General features: G+C 39.3%; 3 protein-coding genes across 5 annotated transcripts; 1 reads left to right on the top strand and 2 right to left on the bottom strand.

The window, feature by feature from the left end:
- Nucleotides 1–149: 149 nt before the first annotated feature.
- LOC143144207 (uncharacterized) lies at nt 150–9,759 on the top strand. Of its 3 annotated transcripts, XM_076306356.1 has the most exons (5): nt 500–613; nt 722–858; nt 3,326–3,568; nt 3,671–3,823; nt 3,900–9,759. In XM_076306356.1, exons 4-5 carry the CDS (start codon nt 3,695–3,697, stop codon nt 6,651–6,653), a joined length of 2,883 nt encoding a protein of 960 aa, XP_076162471.1. In that variant the 5' UTR covers nt 500–613; nt 722–858; nt 3,326–3,568; nt 3,671–3,694; the 3' UTR covers nt 6,654–9,759. The 3 variants fall into 3 exon arrangements, with proteins under 3 accessions (XP_076162470.1, XP_076162472.1, XP_076162471.1); XM_076306355.1 differs by lacking the exons at nt 500–613; nt 722–858 and adding an exon at nt 150–424; XM_076306357.1 differs by lacking the exon at nt 722–858 and having other exon boundaries at nt 471–613.
- LOC143144212 (uncharacterized) lies at nt 8,577–14,094 on the bottom strand. Its single transcript, XM_076306365.1, has 9 exons — nt 13,768–14,094; nt 13,106–13,326; nt 12,844–13,035; nt 12,078–12,305; nt 11,803–11,978; nt 10,657–10,782; nt 10,305–10,416; nt 9,395–9,516; nt 8,577–8,980 (listed from the first exon to the last, which is right to left on the bottom strand). The coding sequence occupies exons 1-9, from the start codon at nt 13,974–13,976 to the stop codon at nt 8,864–8,866; spliced, it is 1,503 nt and encodes a 500-aa protein (XP_076162480.1). The 5' UTR covers nt 13,977–14,094; the 3' UTR covers nt 8,577–8,863.
- A 96-nt stretch (nt 14,095–14,190) lies between these two features.
- Nucleotides 14,191–20,720, bottom strand: Cyp4g15 (Cytochrome P450 4g15). Its single transcript, XM_076306364.1, has 8 exons — nt 20,598–20,720; nt 20,048–20,290; nt 19,523–19,720; nt 16,423–16,675; nt 15,987–16,194; nt 15,725–15,919; nt 15,418–15,655; nt 14,191–14,856 (listed from the first exon to the last, which is right to left on the bottom strand). Exons 2-8 carry the CDS (start codon nt 20,274–20,276, stop codon nt 14,492–14,494), a joined length of 1,686 nt encoding a protein of 561 aa, XP_076162479.1. The 5' UTR covers nt 20,277–20,290; nt 20,598–20,720; the 3' UTR covers nt 14,191–14,491.
- Between the last annotated feature and the right edge of the window lie 426 nt (nt 20,721–21,146).

The raw sequence follows: 21,146 nt of genomic DNA on the forward strand, positions 1-21,146 counted from the left end.
AATTACAAGGTAATTTTAACAAGGAAAGTGTATATCTCGAACACTAACGTTTTGAATCGATAAGTAAAAAATAGGTTCTTTTCTTTCTATACGATATATCGATATACCAAACGCGGACGCCATATTGGTTTCACGACCGTTACCGCCAATATACTGCGTTGTAATGAATTCGTTGCTTGCATCGGAACCGCCAAAATAGTTATATTTTTTTTTCAGATTTATAGTCTTTTTTTTCAGATATTGAGAGTACTTTATCAGTTTTTCTATATAATTTATATTTTCGTTTGCATTGTGATATCTGTGGGTCACTATGCCAAGACAATACTGTTTTCTCTGTGCGAGCGATGAAGGTGTTTTTTTGGATATTACAGCCGACAACAAGAAAATATTTCATGAACAATTTGAGATCTGCTCACTCGTTACGGTATGTACATCGGAAATATACGTGTGTTAAAGAAACACCCATGTATTCGTCAGTGATACGTTCGAATCCTGTTAAATTCGCTAGTTTTTGACTGAGCGTGCGTCGATAACCGTGTACATTGAGTAACAATAATACTCGGATAGCAGTGTATCTTTGAATTCGCCGATCTGTATTTCACTTAATTGACAGGTGAACAAATTCGTTATTATTTTTGATTATAAAAGTTATTTAACTAATTTGTAAGTATTACTTAATGGTAAATGTTAAATGGTATAATGACCAATTGTTGTGTTATAGAAATATCCGGTACTATGCAAACCATGTCATTTATAAACACAGTTTATGCGTATATGTATAGTTTTAATATTTGTTAAAATAACCCATATGTTTCATAGTAAACCTTAAGGGTTCAGACATGCTCGTAATTATTTTTTGTAAGTATTCCAACTATCTATGATATCGTTGCTCTTTTTGTCTTATTTTTAAGTTTAATACTCATATTTTTATTATAGACAGATTGTTAATGCAAAATTTATTTGCGTATAATTTGACCGATATAGTCATTTTCATGGACAGGCTCTTGAATTTGAATATGAAAGTATATGAATATACTTTTCACTTATTCGAAAAAATTCTTTTCTCAATTTATGAGCACTCGAATGTATATTGTCAATTGTCAATGTATATTGTTTTTGTCGATCCTTAATAATAATCTTTCACCAATTTGTTTTTGGGGTTATTTTGTCACGACATTACTTATATGCAAAGTAGCACTAATTCTTTTACACACTTATGTATTTTCATAATACAAACATATTAGCTAGCATAACTAAAAAAGAAATTGTTTTGTTAGCACAAGAATTGGTAAACATATTCTTGATAAATAAGAAAGTAAAATTAGCTTTCAAAACTGATACATATTTTATGTTTACATATGTAATATAATCAAGTATTTAGGTTTTTCTGTAACACGAGCACAGAATATTATTTTATTTGACTTTGTTATTATGTAATTCACATAAAATCATAAAAAAATTTCATAGTTTCCTTAATTATGATAAATAATCCATTTCCAGAAATAATAACGATCTTGTTCTTATTATAATTAAGTATGATACAAAACAATAAATTCAAGCATTCTACTGTATTCATGGTTAAATTATTCATTTTAAATCTTAACAAATAAATGTTCTGGTATATAACAAACTCTTAACATTTAAATATCTACGTTATCTATAGTTCTATAAACAAACTCTTCAAAGTTGCACTGTTCGGAAGGGCATGTGTAATGGTAGCACTATTATTTTTTCAAGGTCAGTTTTTTACAAGAATTTAAAGTCATCAATACTTTCTTAAGTGGCACTCTATATTTTTTCTCGATAATCTTGTGGAGCATAAGAAAACAAACCTAACGATCTTATAAACCATACTGCTCCGATTATTTAATCTCGAGAAATTTTCATTTTACTTACACAATTCAAAGTTAGATGTGTACAAAATGTTAATACAATAATTAAGTCTCATTGTAAATGATTTCTGATTTCTGTATATTTTCTAATTGTGATGCAATTGAACCATATACTGTAATAATTTTATTCTGTATCTCCTTCAGTGTTATAGGTTTGTTAAGATAAACAATATTTTTTAATTTTCCCCGTAGATAGAAATCCAGTGGAGTGAGATCTGGAGAACAAGTTGGCCACTCCACTGTTCCCCTTCATCCAATTCATTGTTTAGGGAATTGAGTATCAAGTTGTGTCCTTGCTATTCAAGAATAGTGAGTTGGACATCCATCATGCTGAAACAACATATTTTGTACAACATTTAACGGTATATCTGTTAAAAGATACGGCAACTCTTGATGGAGAAATTTAACGTACTTTTGTCCTGTAAGTGTTCCTTGTATAAAGTACGAACATATGACAATATTGCACACAATTCGGCAGTATATGATTTTAGTCCAAAGCCTTTGCTTCTCTAGTTCTCTTATATATCTTCGATTATCAACAGACTGGTAATGCATATTATGCAAGTTTACTTGTCTGTGATTTGTAAAGGAAGCTTCATTTCTAAAAAGAAATTTATAAAAGAAAGCATTGTCTATTTCTAATCGATGTTATGCCCATTGGCAGAATTGCATATAGTTTAAATAGTTCTCTCTATGCAGTTCTTGATGTAAGCTTAAAAGTTATGGGTGCAATTTCTTTCAATGAAGTATCTAGAAAATACTTGTCTTGCTAATACTAGTTTCTTGCACAAGTTGTTGCGTACTTGTATGAGGATCATAAGACACTGCATTTAAAATATCTACATGTGCTTCATGCAATAGTATATTCATCTAGAACGACAATTTCAATGAATGCTCTCAATGATGAAAATCATAACATAAAAATACTTTTCAGTACAAATCTATCAAGCAATAATTGTTTGATAGTGCTAAGACATATTAATGTAAATTTCTTAAAATTGAATGATCATTAATAGTATGGTTTATAATGTCATTGGGTGTGTTCTTTTATGCTTTAAATATGTGCCATTTAAAGAGATATTGATGATCTTAAATTCTCATAAGAATTGACCTTGGTAAAATAATAATGCTACTATTACACATTCCCCTTTGAACAGTACAACTTTGTCCTGAAAGGATTTTTCATAGAATCACGAGTAACAATCATAATATTTCCATTTATATGGTTTACACTGTATATGTAACGGTTTATTGAATGAAAATAAAATATATACATTGGAGGAAAATAATTTTTAAATATATGATAATTGTTATTGTCCACAAAGGGATTTTATTACATACTCTTACAAATAAACTGTAATTTTGAAAATAGTGTAGAGGATGAAGTACTTAATAGTATATTAAAATATCTCTATTATATTTTATTTACGCAGGTACCCACAGCAGATCAATTGCCAACTAAAATTTGTCACAAATGTGCATACGAGTTAAATCAGTGCAGCTCTTTTGTAACAAAATATAAACGTTGCACTACAATACCAAGGAAGCAAACTCGTAACCATTACTGTAGTTTATGTTTTGAACCTACAAAGAAAGAATATATTTTTAATCTTAGTAAAGATAAGACCTTAGAATGTAATTTGCTTCATAAAATACAAAAACTTTTCAATAATGAAGTAAGAAATATATTATATATGATTATTAATTATGCTTATTCATCTGTACTGGCTTATTAAAATTAAAATAATCAATGCTAATATTACTTTTTGATTTAACAGTTTGAAAAATCTGAGGAAGGCTATATGCGTATATGTTTGTCTTGTCGATACACAGTGGATGTATTGTTCGATTTGAAAAACATATCCCAACAAATTGCAAGCAAAATAAATGATATAATCAAACAAGAAATAGATTATTTAAACTTTCCCAAGGTAATATCTGATTTCCCTCTACACGTCTGATTAAATTTATGTTGTTCTTGTATCATGGTTGTTTGTATTGTTGTAGATAAAAACAGCTGTAGTAAGTCGTAAAACAACTGTCACCGATTCTGCTAGAACAACTATATACACAGGACAGGATTCTGATACTGATTCGTACAAAATGACACGTACAAGATCTCAAAAGAATGGATTGAATGGTAACACTCAAAATAAACAATCAAACTTGCAAGTCTGTGAAAAATGTCACAGCTCTATTACCGATAATGATATCTATAAACTTAAAAAAACAGATCATATTGTGTGCAAAAATTGTTCTGTAGACACGCATCTTGATACAAATGAAATTGACAAGCTTCAAAATTTTGCAGAAACCAAATTTTGTACAGTTTTTCTGCAAGATGTATTAAGAGATAAAACAGTAAATAAACAAAAGCTGTATAGAATTGAAAAAGATAATAAGGGTAAAAAGACATACATTGTTACAGACAAAACATTGGCAGAGGAGTCTCATAAAATAGTTAACGATGTAGAAAGTAATACGGTAAAGCACGATCTAAAGCGTTCTCTTAGAAGTATGAAATCTGAAAATACAGATAACAAACAGAGCTCAAATAAAAAACTAAAACTTAATGTGAAACAAGTAAATGCGGATTCTAAATCAGCACCGCCGACAAAGCCCACTACTACTGTAAGAAGATCAAATTTACGTGGGCAGAAGCGTGTTACGCGTAATGCTAGTCGAAGTTCTGACTCAGATTCTTCTGTAAAGCACCATGTAAAAGCAAGCCAGATCTTAACTAGACATAAGCGAGCAACTGGTTCATCTTTGTCCGATGCAGATGTTGATAATAAACGTGATCGTAAAAGGTTGAAAAGTATTTTGGCAGGTAACATCGTAATAAAAAGTTTAAAGAAGCCATCGTCAGATGTCAATGATGATTCCCCAAGGAGGAAAAAGATAAGATTTACAAGCGCTCCACCTGTTATGATTGATGTAAGTAACAAAGAAGGTATAGAGGAAAACCCTCAAAGAAAAGTGCCAGGACAAAATTTAAGATCTGCTTCTATTAAAAAAGTGTCAGAAAAATTTGATTCCTCTGACTCTGATGACATTGGATTTCCTGAAAATGACAGTGAGATATATGCTTGTGAAGAGTGTGGAGTTAATTATGAAAATAAACTTGTTTGTTTGTTGCATAAATTGACACATTATAAACAACCAAAATTGGAACTGCAAAAAGTTGTTATTAAAAATACAATAAAAGAAACATCAGATATAAGAGAAGCAGTGGATAACCAGTCCGAAGATCAATCTGAGACTATAGCAATTAGAGTAGATGATGACGAGGAAGAAATAACAGTAGATGTAACTACTTTGGATGAGAGTCCTGTTACGGAAGATAAAAGTCATTCTTCTACAAAAGACAGGATCGAAGATACTGTTGATGTAGAGTCTATAACAAAAGACCCCCATGACGATCATAATTTGCAAACTAAGAATACAGTCCAGGAACCAGATGATCAGAAAGATGCAGAAATAACTGTTGTGACCACATCGCCATCTCAAAATAAAGCTAAAACGAGGAGGGGCAGATCTAGGAGAAGTTTTCATAGCCAGAATGTTAGACATAGCTACAATGATACAGACAAAAGTAATGAAAGTATCGATGAATCTGTGGAAAAAGCGAATGTGAACGCAGAAGAAAATCAGAATATTTTGCCTAAACAGACAGAAGATGTAGAAGCAGAAGACACTCAGGCAAAAGAAAAAGACGTTTCGCTTAGAGGAGTTGAAAATATTCAGACAGAAGCAAACGAGGACATTTCGCACAGAGCAGAAGTAAAAAGTGTTCAGGCAGAAGAAAAAGACAATGTTTCGTTTAGAGAATCTGAAGATGCTCGGACAGAAGAAAATGAGAACACTTCGCTTACGCAAAAAGAAAATGGTCGAACAGAAGAAGAGCAGAGCACTTCGCTTGTGGAAATAAATAATGTCCAGGCGGAAGAAAATCAGGATATTTTACTTAAACCGACTGAAGATCCACGAAAAGAAGATGTGGAAGACGAACAAAGCAAAGACAAGGAACAAAGTGTTAAAAGTAAAATAGTAGAAAGTATTTCAGTATTGGAAACAGAAGAAGGACAAAAAGAGAGCGGAGATGTCCCCGACGAAGACAAAGCTGTACATACAGAGAAAGAAAGTGAAACAATCGATAAAGGAGATTCAAACGAATCGAAATCCAGTAAAGACTTGGATAATAGTATTGCAGGTGAAGATGAAATGGATTCTACCGTAGTAACTAATGAGAAACAGATCGAGGAAAATTCGCGCGACGAAGACTCGAGTATCGTTAATACGGATGGTTCAAAGGATACAGTGAAAGACAGATCCTCCGATAGTACGGAGAAAATTGAATCCTCCGATGAGGACGAGGTACAATGTATACAAGTAGATGACGACAAGTCTGTAATATCTGTAATCACAGAAAAAGTGGTAGTGTTATCCAAAGAAAGCAGTACGAGCGATGACAATGATGTCGAAGTAGTTAACGACGATGACGATAATGACGTTGTGGAAGTGGACACTTCGAATCAGAGGAAATCGAGTGATTCTGCCAATGCAGCGGCGGAAGTTTTGCAAGAAGTTCTCGATTTGGCGAGTGCAGAGGTTAAAAAACGTCAAGAACTTGTTGAAATTAATATTGAAAACGATTCTACTGATATAGAAACATTGGAAAACATATCGCGTGAAGTAAATAATGGCGATGATGTGTCGATTCTTAAAGTAGACAACTGCACCGCGATCGTTTCTCTGTGAATTGGGTACAGATCTTTATAATATATGGATATTCAATTTTACCTGCTTTTATTACTCAGATTGTTCAGTGCATCAGTAATCCAAGATAAATATTGTAACATTGATTGATCGTCGACTTGAGTTTTGCCGAAATACCCGACTGTTTGTTCGCTCTTTGAATTAGTATATAGTTCCTGTTTTCACAGTTTTGTTTTCATAAGAATGGAATCGATCAACATGTACAAACGAATATGCTGAATACATGGCACACACGTGAGCCATCGCATAAAGTACCATTCATCTGTAAAGGGTAGTTTTACGATTGCTATCTATAGTATTCAGTTTATGTAGTGTTATTTGTTTTTCGATGAAAACGCTCACTAAAAAATTCATGTCGTAATCGAAGGACATACAAAAGGATGACTGATTATTAATACGTGGCAGTTGACTTTTGTAATTTTAACGAGTTTGATTGACGTCCTCCGTTACACTTTGTTTTCGATTATTATTTTCATTAACTCCAGTCAGTCGCTTGCAGTCCATCAATTAGCTGTAAAGAACACTTAGAAAAATGTAAGAAATGATCTTTACTGATTACAATAAAATTGATAAGGGGTGATAGGTTTACATCTGCGAGAATTAATATCGTATACGTGATTTTCGCTGGCATAGATCTACCACCTTGTAACAATTTTACCGAAATCGATGCGAATCAGTTCTGACCTTCTCAATTGTTAGACATTATACATATAAGTTTCGAAACGAACGTTTAATACGTAGAAGGTATTAAAGAAATTTATCTTCACGGATCAGACACGTGCATAGGAGTACATTGAGTTAATTTTTAACTACTTAATTTCGTTGAAATTTCTTCCTGCGATTAGCAGTTTTGAATTTTAACGATTAATTTTTTAAAGTATTCATTTTTTAATCATTAATATTCGTTTATGTGATGCGTAAAACGCATGACAAATAGTTGCTAGTGTAATGGTACAAATTTTTCAAGGAAATAATTTGCGAGAAAGAACTACTTTCCAACTGTATTTATAACATAAGTGTAACGCAATTAATAACGCAAAATAACGCATTATTTATAACGCAAAATAATGATTACGACTAATTTGCCTGATTTTATTTCATTCGAATAAAATTACACGAAGAACTGGCTGTTGCAAAAGTATGTTAGGTTTTGTCGTATTAGAAAGTGTTTAAAACCTTTACGTTTGCTTGATGCAATTCAATTATGTAGAATTATGCAAAGGAATTTTGTTCTTACGATTACTTATCAGTTTCTGGCCCTCTAATATTTCATATTTTCGGTTTGTTACAACACTTTCCTTCAAACGTTTATTACGTTTTGTCCTTTTTCGAGAGTCATAACATGTACACAGAACGAATCGATCAAATTATATTCATACTTGTCACCTAAAATAAGTTGTGCTTATCGTATCGTTATATACTGTTTCTCCGATTGAATATAATTTTTAAGTTTTGCGCAACACTCGTGAAAAACATCCTTTTGATCAGAGCTGAATGAATTACGCCTTTCGAGCGATAATTAAATTCGTTTAAGTCGTTGAATTTTGTTAGCCGTGTGTCGTCCAAAGAAGAGTAACGCTTTCTTTTTTCCAAAAAAAAAAAAAAAGCAGCAATATTTTATCTTAAAACCTCGTAAACATTATCTTCTCTTTGTTTTCATATTTTTTTGTTCTTTCTTTTATAATTTTGATTATAATTTATGTTCGACGGTTCAAATTTAAAATTTAAATATTAGCCGAAGATAGCTGACACAAAAGGTCATTGTATTTGTCGATGTTCTTATTTCTTTTCTTATGTATTTTACAGACCACCGTTTGCAGTAGTGAGTTTTTAGAAGGGATAACAAAATTTATTTTATCCATCGTTCGTGGATTCGTGTCCAACGAGAAATGAAATCGTACGGAATTGGTGCAGCAATTAAATACTTTTATTTCGTACATCCGCCACGATAACAGACCATTCAACGTTACATTTTGAACATTCGATCTTATTCGTTTATAAATTTGAACGTTTGCCATCGGTGGCAATGTATCGAATTTCATTCAGCTTTGTCGAGGATACATTCGAAGTCTATCGTTAACTCGATACTCTTATACTTATATGTAATGTTATTTGAAATAAAACGAGGAGGTAATAAATACATTATTAGCGGTAAATGTTTATTGAACGCAGCGGAAACATACGGAGTTTTGTCAATGTTGCGACGTAGTCGGATCGTTGTCGTTCGAAAATGATTGCGTCGACGAGATCGGCTTCTCCGAAATTTCGTACTGGACCTCCGCGTCCGATTTCTCGTCTGAAATATTAATGTGATCGAATCGAAATAGAAATTATTAATTCGTTGCACACTACGTTGTATTTGTATGCACAATTACGGTGGATTGCAGTATTGTTCTGAACATTTGTAACTACTTTTCCGTAGAGTGTGGCTCGTGTGACGAGAGTTTTACAAAAACTCTTTCGTCGAATATTCAATCCGTTACGATGCGATAGTCGATGCGTAAAAAGGAAAAAAAAAAAAAATATATATATATATATAAATCTTATACGGTGAATGAATTTAATGAAAATAAAAAAACACATGGAACGAATATACGGCTACGAATCGATAGGTTTGCCTAGTATAAGCGCGTACGAATTACTTTACCATGGAGAAAGAACGATCGCATTGTACATTACTATGGTATCGTGTACGATGATTATTTTTCTTGTTTACCATGTATTTCATCGGTCCAAAATGACTCTCTACGTCCTTTCCACAGGCAGATCTTCAGCGTCGCGCGTTTATCGTGCCCGTCACCGCATCGCAAAAGCAACTTGAAATATTCCTCGATTCTTTCTTGTCCTGCGAACAACGGTTCTGCATTGTGGTTTTTCGGGGCTTATCCAAGAGACTTTTGTAACTTTTTATCGCGATCGATCGACCACACGCGGAACAGATGAAGAGAAACGATTTTCTGTATATTCTTATCTCTATTTGTACTTTTACGGTAGTTAAATATTCGATCGCAAGACACATCTCATCGCGTAACACGAATATTTATAGAATTGTTAGATTATGTAAAATAGAATAAAGAGTAAACGTATTTCTAAACCCTTCTGTTTTTATTCAACACCTTCTAAAGTACAGGATGCAAACGAATTATGGATGAAGACTTTTTAAGAGAATTTCGGGTTTTTCGGTTTAATAGAGACCCGTTACGAAAGTGTATTTGATTCAGACCTCGATATCGAAATTCTAGGTCAAATTTTTTGCACCATTGTGCCGTTTTATGGGCCAACAGAAGGAGCAGAGCGAAAAAACACAATATCGAAGATTTTAAATACAGAAGAAAGCTAATCGGACGATCCTCTCGTCGATATGAACGCGATACAAAGATTCGATCTTGAATATCAAAATCGAGGTCAACTTTCCAGTACATTTTTTTCTAATAGATCTCCACTGATCCAGAAGCATAGAATCACCGATAAAAGTCCCAAGATACAATTTTTCTTACTTTTCGTAGCGTTACGAGGATATCGGCCGAAACAAAATGTCGTGTTTTGTTTATTATTGAACCCGATTTATCGCGTATAGTCACGTTACGAGAAACAACAGCATTTTAATGTTCGAACTTGCGGGGAACATCATACCTTTGGAAATACCCGCGATGCATCTGGCGCGATCAGTTTCACGAGACAAACCGAGTTTGGTGTACAAAATTAATGCACTCTCCAAATGCGCGGTAGACAGATTCGTTTTCCCCTGCACCAACAAATAAACAATGTTGCAACGTTCCGTTCATACTTGATTTCTTTCGTTTATGAACAAGCATCGTTTTGTTTGTCAAGAGAGCGTCTCCTATAGCTATTATAATTTGTATCTATTATTACGTTCCTTGTACATTTGTTATTGTAACGTGGTTGTTAATTTCTCTTTGTATTGGTTTCTAGGCAGTTTTATGTGTAAGCTGGAAAATTTATCATCGTTTATTTGTTCGTATACCTGGCTCAGATAATGTTCTCCGGTGTAGTAGTGCGCATCGGCGAACTTCTCGAAAAGACCGAATTGTTCAGCGTTTTCTCGGAACATCCGTAAATGTTGCTCCGTACGAACGTTGTCGTCCAATTGCTGCGTGCCGTGAAACGTTTGTTACTTACATCGTAACAATATTATCGTATCAACGATCAATATTAAGGTTACAGACGTGTACACTTTTTTCTCGAGAGAGAAAGATCTGCTTACTTATCAAATGTTTTACATTTGTATTCGTTTTAGAAAATTGTTAATTTTCATTTGTTAATTTTCGAACATAAAATGAATTTCGGTACGATTTCAAACGTGTGTGTTCCCTAATGTGTCGAGACGAAACATTTTTATTACAGTTCTTCCCTGCACGGCACTTCTACGCTGTCAAAAAAGCCGCGCTGCATCGAAGAGATCAAAATGGCGTCTTTCAAGTCGATACAAGATGGAAGACAAAACATAGTGAGAAAGGAGTCGATTATAACATATGTACGCGTTACGATTTGTAAATACATCGTGTTGTTATTAATATGAATTCGCTCCTATTCTACGTTATACGTAGAAATAAACCTCGCACGTGTTTTTATCGTAGAAATTATCCGAAGAACGCTGGAAATATCCAATGCTCCAAAAGCTGTGATAAAAACGTTCAACTTTATTTAATTTGTACGTGTGCTCGTAGATTTACTATTTCTGGTCCTAGAGGGATATCATTTGAAATCATTATATTCAACGTGCTGATACAAGTCTTCCCCAAACTTACAGCTAAGAGTCGGTTTGCGAATGTTTACGGTATCTTAAACTTTGCCAAACATAGTGATCTTATTAAATCAGTTTCGAGGGGGTTGTAAACTCTCATTGGGTGTGAACCATTAAAAGTAATTTTCTCGACAAGGGTCTTTGTTCTAGGTAAGGTGTATATCTACTCTCTTATCGCGGAATTTTGTTTTTTTTTTTACGTATTTCGTGCAAATTTACCCGAGTAAAACGCAACATCGCGCCACCCTAGAATTCTAACGAGCAATCAAATTTTTTTCGAGTCTATCAACTTGGTACCCAATAGTTTCTTCAAAGTTGTTGCATTTCTATCGACGAGTGTACAGAGAGAAAGATTCGTTCGTTTACCTTGTACGCAAATGCTAGTTCCATGTGGGCGGTACAAACACCCTCCGCGTCAGGAATCCTCTTCGCTAAGGCCAACAACTTGGAGAAACTCTTTAACGCGTGCTCGATATCGTTCACCGCGATGTAACTTTTCCCGAGCTCGTGAAGGGCCTCGTTCACGTATTCGGGATTTCCAGCTGTTATTTATTTATTTATTTTTTCAATCTCGATTGTTCCCAGCTTGATTTTAATTTTCGATCGCGTGCACGTATCGAATCGTTTAAAAACGAGCATACCGTCCGCGGCGCTCTTCGTAGCTTCCGTGCAGGCCTTCAGGGCGTAATCGGGATCCTTGGGTCGTTCCTGTCGAGCGAGGATCAGCAACGCTTTGTACAGAAGGACGTTGCACTCTTTGAAAATGGAACTCGGTTTGCCACCGAGTGTCTTCAAAGTGTTCCACATCTTCGTCTTCGACAGGTCGCGCGCCTCCTTCAGGTAGTCCAAAGCCTCCCTCGGGTTCTGCACTGATTGCAAACTTTGCTTTAATACAGTACAATTAATTACACATTAGCATCGATGCATTTTCTGATCCTGGTCGCCTCGATAAGCTTGTCTTGACGAAACTATGTTATCCACGTTGTCGTAACGTTAACCAACGGGCTCGTTTCATATCGCTGGAAGAGAATACTCGAGATTTCGAAGGAAAGATCCACTTGAAATATTCTTTCGGTATTGCAGGTGATTTCGTTAGGATTTAAAGACGTCGTTGAAACTGCTTTCTACTCTTCCAAACGGTATTCAATTGTTCAATCGACTAGCACAGGTAATGACGGTATTCAATTGTTCGATCGACTAGCACAGGTAATAACGGTATTCGATCGTTCGATCGACTAGTTAACAAGCATCTGGTATCTTCGTACTTTCGAACCTTGATACACGGATGCAATACCGAGAGAATATTTTTAATACTCGTCAGTTCCAATGTAGAAATACGATTCGTGAAACAGAACAAACTCGAGGCACGGAATCGTTCGATTTTCAAGAAACGATTATACTACCAACATTCGTGAAGGAGAAATCGACCGTATAGATAACGTATCAAGGTGATCGTTCGACGATTGTCGTTCTCGATGGATTCTGCAGCCTTGAGGGCGGTTTGGTACAGACGTTCGGCTATCCACCACCATTCCCATGTTTTCGATTGGAAGAACAGAGCAACGTCCAACAGTGTCGTTGCTCGAGCAGCACAATCCCCTGAAGAAGTATCATTTATTCGTTCGAGATTCGCACACGATTGAGAAATTTCGATGGAAAATGTCCGTACCTCTCCTCTCGGCTTTCTCGAACGCGATGAATCCGTCTTTCAGACGATCGATAAAGTCCTTTCGATCCTTCAGGTACACTTTTTTCTTGATCAGGGTACCGGGCAATGTTTCACCAATCTTCTCGTCGAGTTCCAGAAACTCTTTCATACGTTGGGCGGTTTCTCGATAATTTTGTTCTTCCAGCTCGAGAAGAATCGCTTCGTGATACGGCATGTAGAATCTGTTCGAAGAATGGTAACTCGTATCCTTTGTTCTTGATTATTTCTCATTATTTGTGTCTTCTTTTCGGTCAACAAATTGCAAGAGGTCTTCCTAGAGGTCTACTTTTGGGAAATGGTTTCGATGTTTCAAAGATACAGGATTGAAAGTTTATCCGCATCGATGTGTCTTCGAATCTTCGAAGAAGACGAACTCTGGAATACTAATTAAACCCAGAAACCATTTTCCAAACGTGACGCGTTAAGGATGCTCATTGTTCGAGCAATCGTCGCGAAACAACAAACTTATTAAGTCAGTTTCGAGGGGGTTGTAAGGTTGCAAGTTTTTTGATAAATTCCTTCGAGTCACCTGTCGAGTCATCGTTATTGGTCGATTGATCGATTGAAAACACGTTAGATTTGGTTTTAAGAAGGTTGAAGTGGTACAAAAATAAAATAAGGACCTTCTGACGTGTTTGAAAGTTAAATCCGGTAACATGGCTCTCAAATCGACCACGTGTTTCTTCGTACGACGCGATTCGAGTTTGGGCAAACGTTTCAATTTTCCGAAACGATTCGCATTGCGCTCGTTGCTCTTGCTGTCCGAGCTACTCGTGCATTCCTTGTAGTCGTCCTTCTTTAGAATTTCCACGAGATCGTACCGCGCGTTCATTTCACCGAATTACTCGTTCGAGTTAACGATACAAACACGAACGTCACGCTTCCTTTCCCTTTCTTCCACTCGTTACGCGAAACCGATTTCTCGATTATCAAACCGGAAGTCCATCCGTAAAGAGAACGTAACCTCTTGACAGCGATTGAAAAAAAAAGAGGAAAAAGAAACAATTCTCGAGGGTTTTCGAACGAAACGATAAACAACCTTGTCGTTCAGATTTCGTAGCTCTGAGACTGCATAATTTATTGCACAAGATAAATATCAATATTATAGGTAAATAAAACTATCCGCGTACACAACCGTCGGCGATACACTTACGATATAACATTTACAGACAATCGTATGACGCGAAAAAAAAAGGTTGTCCACGCGTGCGCGCGCTGTGCAACGCGCTCGAGTTGAGCGCGCCTCGGCGCGCGCGCACGCGCATGCATTTCAACCCCGCTAAACCTTTTTTTCTTTTATTAATTTAATTATAAATTGTTTTTACAAATTCTCCCTACTACGTTCCATTAAGCGGTGGCGGCTACCAATTTCCTCGGTTCGAGCTTGATCTTGAATCCTTCGGCCCTCTTAAGGATGATGTCGGCTTGCAGCCTGAAATCGGTCTCCTTCACGTCGGACCTCACGCGGAAGTTCCTCATGATCGTCGAGAGAACGATCTTCAGCTTCAGCATCGCGTATTTACGACCTACGCAGGACCGTGGACCGGCGGAGAACGGAACGAACGCGTAATAATGACGGTTCGCTGTTTTCTCGGGCAGGAAGTTGTCCGGGTTGAAGTTATCCGGGTTCGGATAGATGTGAGGCTGTCGGTGCATCTTGATGGTACCGATGACGACCGTGCAACCGGCTGGGATGGTGTAGTTCCCGGACACTGAAATTTTTAGCAGTTTCGTTAACAAAGTTCTCACGTGAAAGACGAATATATCTTCTTTCGAAAGAATCGTTCAAAGCGAGGGAGCTGACAAAGATACGAGGTATTTCCTATGAAAATCGAGTACGAATCTTCGTATTTTTGGGTGTATACGGTAACATCTCGGATAAGGATCGAACGCGTTGCTCGGATTCGCGATCAAAAATCACCCTCACTGTTGTTCGCGAGAATGGTGAGCTTCGAGACGTTCGATCAGTTCCTATAAATAATTATCTACTTGTCCCGAGTAGATTTCTAACCCTTTGCACTCGATGCTTGTCTGCTACCAGAAACCGACGCCTCGAGAAAATCCTTCGAGTCGTAAAATTAATGGAACATTTTTATATACTTCGCATAGATGCGTTTACTACTCTAGAAGAACGTAATATTTCAAATCCAATGTTTTCCCAGATGGAAAATAATACAGTGGCGAGCGAGGATCTCCTCTCGAGTCCAAAGGGTTAAATATCGACACTGGCGTATCTTATTCGAAAACTGTCGTTGTGGTACAACGATACCGACCTAGTTTCAAATCGGACTTGACGTCGCGAGCAATGATGGGCACAGGTGGGTACATGCGAAGCGTTTCCAGGAGGCAACGCTCGAGGTACTTCATCTGCAAGGTGTCCTGGAAAGTGGCCGGTCTGTCGCTATCGCCGAAGATCTCGTCTAGTTCTTGGATCACTTTCTCTTGGATATCGGGGTGGCAGCCCATCATCGAGAGGAAGAAACTGGATCCGGATGCCGTTGTGTCGTGTCCCTGTCGAACGAGAACCGTTATCCGAGAACACCATTAGAGCGCGCCTCGAAAGCGCCGCGAAAGCTTTACCTCGAACATGATCGTGTCCACTTGTTCCTTGACTTCCTGGTCGTTGAGGACGACACCGTCTTGTCCAGCTTCGATCAAGAGGTCCAAGAAAGCTTGACGTTTCTTCTCGCCAACGTCGTCGTCGACGTCGAGATCGTCCTTGAGACCGGTCGATTGACCGAACGAGATACCGTCCACGGCCGTGGTGTTTACGTTCTACGATGAAACGAGTCGATAGGGTTTCGAAAAGCGAAAGGATCTACACGGGGATCGATCTGTGTACCTTGGTGTCGTTCTTGAGCGCTTTGCTGTCGATGATGTTACGTTTTCCGCTCTTGTACTCCTCCTTCTTCCGTTGGATGACCTTCTTGGTTAATCCGTGGATGATTTCGAGCAGCTTGATCTGGTCCTTGCCGTATTTGCTCAGATTGAACAGCCAATCGGGCCTGAGCCACACCTTGGTGTGACGCAGATGTAGAATGTCGCACATCCTGCAATTCGTTTCGAGAAACTCGAGTTAATTTATTATCGCGCGATCAAAGGCGCGTGCATCGCGTTCGCTGGAAAGTTTTCGTTAAACGTTTTACGTTTTATAGAAATGCCTCGGTTATCTGGTGCTTATGCAATGCTAACTGCAGCGCACGGTGTACACGCGCGAGACTTTCTCCGGATGGAAGAAAGCGTTCGCGCGAGAAACAAGAAGAAACACGAGCACGTACTTCATGACCGCCATCGCGTATTCGAATCCGCTGCGACCCTGGGTGGACTTCGAGACGCCCATCGCGGTCTCCAGAAGTATCTCCACGGTGAGCTCGGACATGTAATTGTGACAATCGAACTCTTTGTTGCCCTCTTGACGCATCTTCTCGACGACAGCGCGAGAGTTCGCGTTGAACAGGTCGATGAAGCTCTTCAGCACGTTCAAGTGGAAGGTGGGTGCGATCAGCTTGCGGTGAGCGCGCCATTTTTGACCTGCGGTACGATTCAAATTTCATCACGAAGGACCGGACCAAGTAATTTCATTGGGTTAGCGATTGGAGATGGTTTCATCGGGAGAAGGTTGTTACGTTTGGTTTGGCAAAATTCAGAGTCGAAAGAAACGAGATTTCAGCACGAAGGAACGGACCAAGTAATTCCATTGGGATATCGATGGGAGAAGGTTTCATTGAGAGGAGGTTACGTTTGGTTTGGCAAAATTCAGAGTCGAAAGAAACGAGATTTCAGCACGAAGGAACGGACCAAGTAACTCCATTGGAATATCGCTAGCACGTTTCATCGGGAGAAGGTTACGTTTTCAAAATTCATAGTCGAAAGCAAAGGCGCGAAAAACGTTCCGGGAAGCTGCGGAGGAAGAGTCGGCAAGCCAAAGGAGAAAGTGTGGAAAAAGTCTCGGTTTAAATCGACGATGCATCGTGGTCCTGGTTCGACGATCAGAGTCGGAGAAAACACGTTGGCTGGCCGAAGTAACGCGCCCAGAAGAAAACCGAGGACCGTCGGTTAAATAATACGTTGTTTCGCGAACGAAGAACGATCAATGGATCGCGGTAGAAACGTACTAAGGCCGTAAGATCGAAAGCATTCGCGACGAGTTCCCTTCCTGCTCCGTTTCTCGCGAACGGAGTGCATTTCGCGGGAATTACATCGCCGTAGGAACGTTGGTGGTGTCGCGTTGGTGGAACTCTCTACGACGACCTTAAACACCGAGCTTCGATTATATCACGCGCGTTACGAAAGTATGGAATATCATAACAGAACAGACGTAATGTCTTTTTACATCCAAGGGGATATCACGGTGTAGCTCCACGGTTAACTTTAATTGCCCACTCGCTGTGTTACGTTCGGGGATCCCTCGCGAGTCAACGGGAACATTTTACGCAGATTTCGCGCGAAAACTTTCGCCCGCGATCGGCACCTTTCGCTCGTACCGTATCCGAGGGAACTCCTTCCTCGGAAGCCGTTAAAGCTATTCCCGTGTAACCTCGATATCGAACGAACCACCTTTCTTCCTTGGAATTATTTTCAACTTCGTCCTAGTCGTTCGACAATGACGATCGCCGCGATCGATAGGTTTCGTCTTTGTAAGTCGATACTCGCTCGGTATCGTCGTCCGTATACGTCTAGCTTCTCTCGACATTTTTTCCAGCACTTTTCCAATCTTTAGATGTAACGGACAAGCGTGGCGTAGATGGATATCGTTACGAGGTAACGTGCGTAGAAATAATCAAAACTTGGAAGATAACTGTGTTGGTCGTAAGAGGCGCGTCAAGTCATATCGAAGATAGACAGTAGCGTGACAGTAGCCGTCGTTACGAGTCCTTTTCGCTGGAAAGAGTAGCAAAGGGTACGAGGAGAGTTTCGCGCCAATGAGATGGACGCGTGCCGATCGAGGCGTTTAAACGTTACATCGTTACGTGTACGCGCGTGTAGGCCCTGTTACGTGGTCGTGGCAACGATCGAGAGAGTTTCGTCGCCGGAAAAAGGCTATCACCACCGAGCTAGAAAGTTAGGGTTCTTTTCGTTACACGATTGTTGGATCGAGCCTCGTCGAGATAAAAATCGTTGTTGCACGGTCGCGGAGCGGTAGTTCCTCGTTTAAAGATCGAAAATTGGGACATCCGGTTATCGAGGGTCACAACTGGTCAAACTTTAGCGGAACGTCATCGCGAAATTATTGCATCGTATACTTTTCATTACAAGAAATATCTTATTTTGAAACTATCGTCTTTTCTCTAGTACAAGCAGCGACGATCTCGTATCTCTTGAATTTTGATCCTCGAGCGAGGAAATTCCGTGAACACGCTCTCGTACAGATCCCTGCTTTCCATCGCCACGATCCAAACGAAAAATCGACAACACGAAAGATCTCTCGCGATCCGAAATCTCGTTTCTTGCTCTGGCTCGTTACCGGCCAGAGCCACGCTTCCGCGCAATATACGCTCGAAAGAATACTCGTCGCTGGCCTCGATTCACGGTTAATCTAACGATGAAATTATTATGCAATGGACGAGACGCGTCTTGACGAATTAACTTGGCGTAGCGTGGTTTGAGACAGTCGTATGCGCTTGTATTAATTTTCCAGGAAAAGAGACGCGTCTCGACGGATTAACTCGGTGTAGCGCGGTTTGAGACAGTCGTATGCGCTTGTATTAATTTTCCAGGAAAAGAGACGCGTCTCGACGGATTAACTCGGTGTAGCGCGGTTTGAGACAGTTGTATGTGCTTGTATTAATTTTCCAGGAAAAGAGACGCGTCTCGACGGATTAACTCGGTGTAGCGTGGTTTAAAACAGTCGTATGTGCTTGTATGACGGATTAACTCGGCGTAGCGTGGTTTGAGACAGTCGTATGAGCTTGTATTAATTTTCTAGGAAAAGAGACACGTTTCGCCGGATTAACTCGGTGTAGCGCGGTTTGAGACAGTCGTATGTGCTTGTATTAATTTTCTAGGAATAGAGACGCGTCTCGATGGATTAACTCGGTGTAGCGCGGTTTGAGACAGTCGTATGTGCTTGTATGACGGATTAACTCGGTGTAGCGTGGTTTGAGACAGTCGTATGTGCTTGTATTAATTTTCTAGGAAAAGAAACGCGTCCTTGTATCGCGCTCGAAATAATACGTAGCTTCGAAAAGAAGCCGACAGCAATTTTCTGCGAAGTTGCAGGTCTTTTCGTTTACTTTCTGGCCGATCGATTGTACCGATCAGTCGTGCAAAGACGAATTTAAACGATGCAGAGATCCCCAGATTTCCTCTCCGTGTACCCAAAGAGCGTTCAAGGATCGTTGCGTCTCGATGAACTGGCCGAGAATGAAAAACACTTACCACTGGAGATGAGAAGACCGTTACCGAGCCACGGTTTGAAAAACTTGTACTCGGTGGATTTGTCGATGTAGACTTGACTAGATAGAATCACTTCCACGTCGCGTGGATCGACCAAGAAGACTATGAGTTTGGGACCGATCCACAGCCGGATCACTTCGTTGTACTCGAACGATTTGTGATAGATATTCTGAAAGATCGCTGGAACGAGAAAACGGACGGATCGACGTTACTCGTTTAGTACGCTTACGTAAGATAATTTCTTCGCGTATATATCAACGATCCATTTGAATCCATCGCGGTAATCGCGACAAGTGAGATCGCGCTCGTTGCATCGAAAAACTTTGTCGCGAATCAACGTTTCCACGCTCGTTTCTCACAAAAGTAAGAACGCGTTGGCTCGCGTCGCGCTCACGATCGCGTGGATCGTTTAAAGTCTGGTCGTTTCTTCGTTCGAATACGTCGATCATCGTTATCCACCGTATTACCGAGTTTAACGCGATTCCTTCTCGTTAAGAATGTACTTACTGTCGGAACTGCCGAGGAATTCGAGAGCATTTCCAACGAGGGGTAGACCCGGCGGGCCTGGTAACTTGTTGGCAAGCTCGATCATATGACGCCTGGAGATTCTGAAGTAGATGTAGTAGAGCACGAGAGCCGGGATGAGAAGAGATAAGAAGACGGTGGTCGCCGATAATCCGGGAGACGCGATGGCCGCCACCGACCCGGTGATTATTTCCGGTCCAGTCGTAGACATGTTTCTTTAAGTATCTGAAAGCAAAAGGAACGATCGAATCGTGATTATGGTTCCTCGTCGTGGACATTGTACCACGGTTTCGGTCGTGTATCGCGATGCAAAGGATCCAGGTGTTCGGTTCCACCGGTGCGTTAATCGCGTTATCGAATCGAGGTATCGTCAAAGAAATGAATGTTCAACGGTGAAGCTAGTTCCACGTTGTCACACGGAGTATGGTCACTTTCAAGTATCACAGCACACCGAACAATTTCTCGTGTTATACGATCCACGATGGATCAACCACGGTCACAGGGAAGAGACTGAGAGAATCTGTCCACCCACCTATCTGTCGCACCACTAATACGACGAGGTCTTGCCGATGAACCACCACTGGACTGGTTGAACGACTTGGCGCGATCTCTTTTATAACCCGGGCCTTTCTACGGCCACCCCTACTTAGAACAGAGGTTTGCGACACTAATTAATAGCGGTGCCATGCTTTTATTGGAATTGATAATTATCTATGACTTTTGCTACCGTGATTTCTACTCGACTGCTCGTCCTTCGTGTTCTCGTGTACGGGTTTTTTATCTTTTATTTCTTGCCACAATTCTCGAAACAAATACGCGCGATCAGAACCGACGGAATGACATCCGATAGTTCGAGAAATAATAAGCTACGTCGGCATCTTTCGTTTCAACGAACACTAGTAGCTCGAATTTCAACGTCAGTGTCGTTCAAAGTTGGTCAATTACGAGGTCGAGAATCTTTGAGGTTCGAGGTTGCGCAGGGTTCGATAACTCGGGTAATTTCGTATACGATTGTTCCATTTTTTTCTTTTTCTCTCTCGCGCGACGCACCGTGACACGTAGGCCGGTTTTATCGCGACGG

The sequence above is a fragment of the Ptiloglossa arizonensis genome, chromosome 3 (genome assembly GCF_051014685.1).
Source record: "Ptiloglossa arizonensis isolate GNS036 chromosome 3, iyPtiAriz1_principal, whole genome shotgun sequence".
NCBI classification, from domain to species: domain Eukaryota; kingdom Metazoa; phylum Arthropoda; class Insecta; order Hymenoptera; family Colletidae; genus Ptiloglossa; species Ptiloglossa arizonensis.

Bases quoted from the DNA above. Each gene is read 5' to 3' on its own strand.
- LOC143144207 (XM_076306355.1), top strand. From the start codon at position 311: ATGCCAAGACAATACTGTTTTCTCTGTGCGAGCGATGAAGGTGTTTTT. The intron at 425-3,325 runs GTATGTACATCG...TTATTTACGCAG, and splicing joins AGATCTGCTCACTCGTTACG to GTACCCACAGCAGATCAATT. The intron at 3,824-3,899 runs GTAATATCTGAT...GTATTGTTGTAG, and splicing joins ATTATTTAAACTTTCCCAAG to ATAAAAACAGCTGTAGTAAG.
- LOC143144212 (XM_076306365.1), bottom strand. From the start codon at position 13,976: ATGAACGCGCGGTACGATCTCGTGGAAATTCTAAAGAAGGACGACTAC. The intron at 13,036-13,105 runs GTACGGACATTT...ATACTTCTTCAG, and splicing joins CGAGAAAGCCGAGAGGAGAG to GGGATTGTGCTGCTCGAGCA. The intron at 11,979-12,077 runs GTATGCTCGTTT...AATAAATAACAG, and splicing joins TACGAAGAGCGCCGCGGACG to CTGGAAATCCCGAATACGTG.
- Cyp4g15 (XM_076306364.1), bottom strand. From the start codon at position 20,276: ATGTCTACGACTGGACCGGAAATAATCACCGGGTCGGTGGCGGCCATC. The intron at 15,920-15,986 runs GTACACAGATCG...GTTTCATCGTAG, and splicing joins CGCTCAAGAACGACACCAAG to AACGTAAACACCACGGCCGT. The intron at 15,656-15,724 runs GTAAAGCTTTCG...CTCGTTCGACAG, and splicing joins TGGACACGATCATGTTCGAG to GGACACGACACAACGGCATC.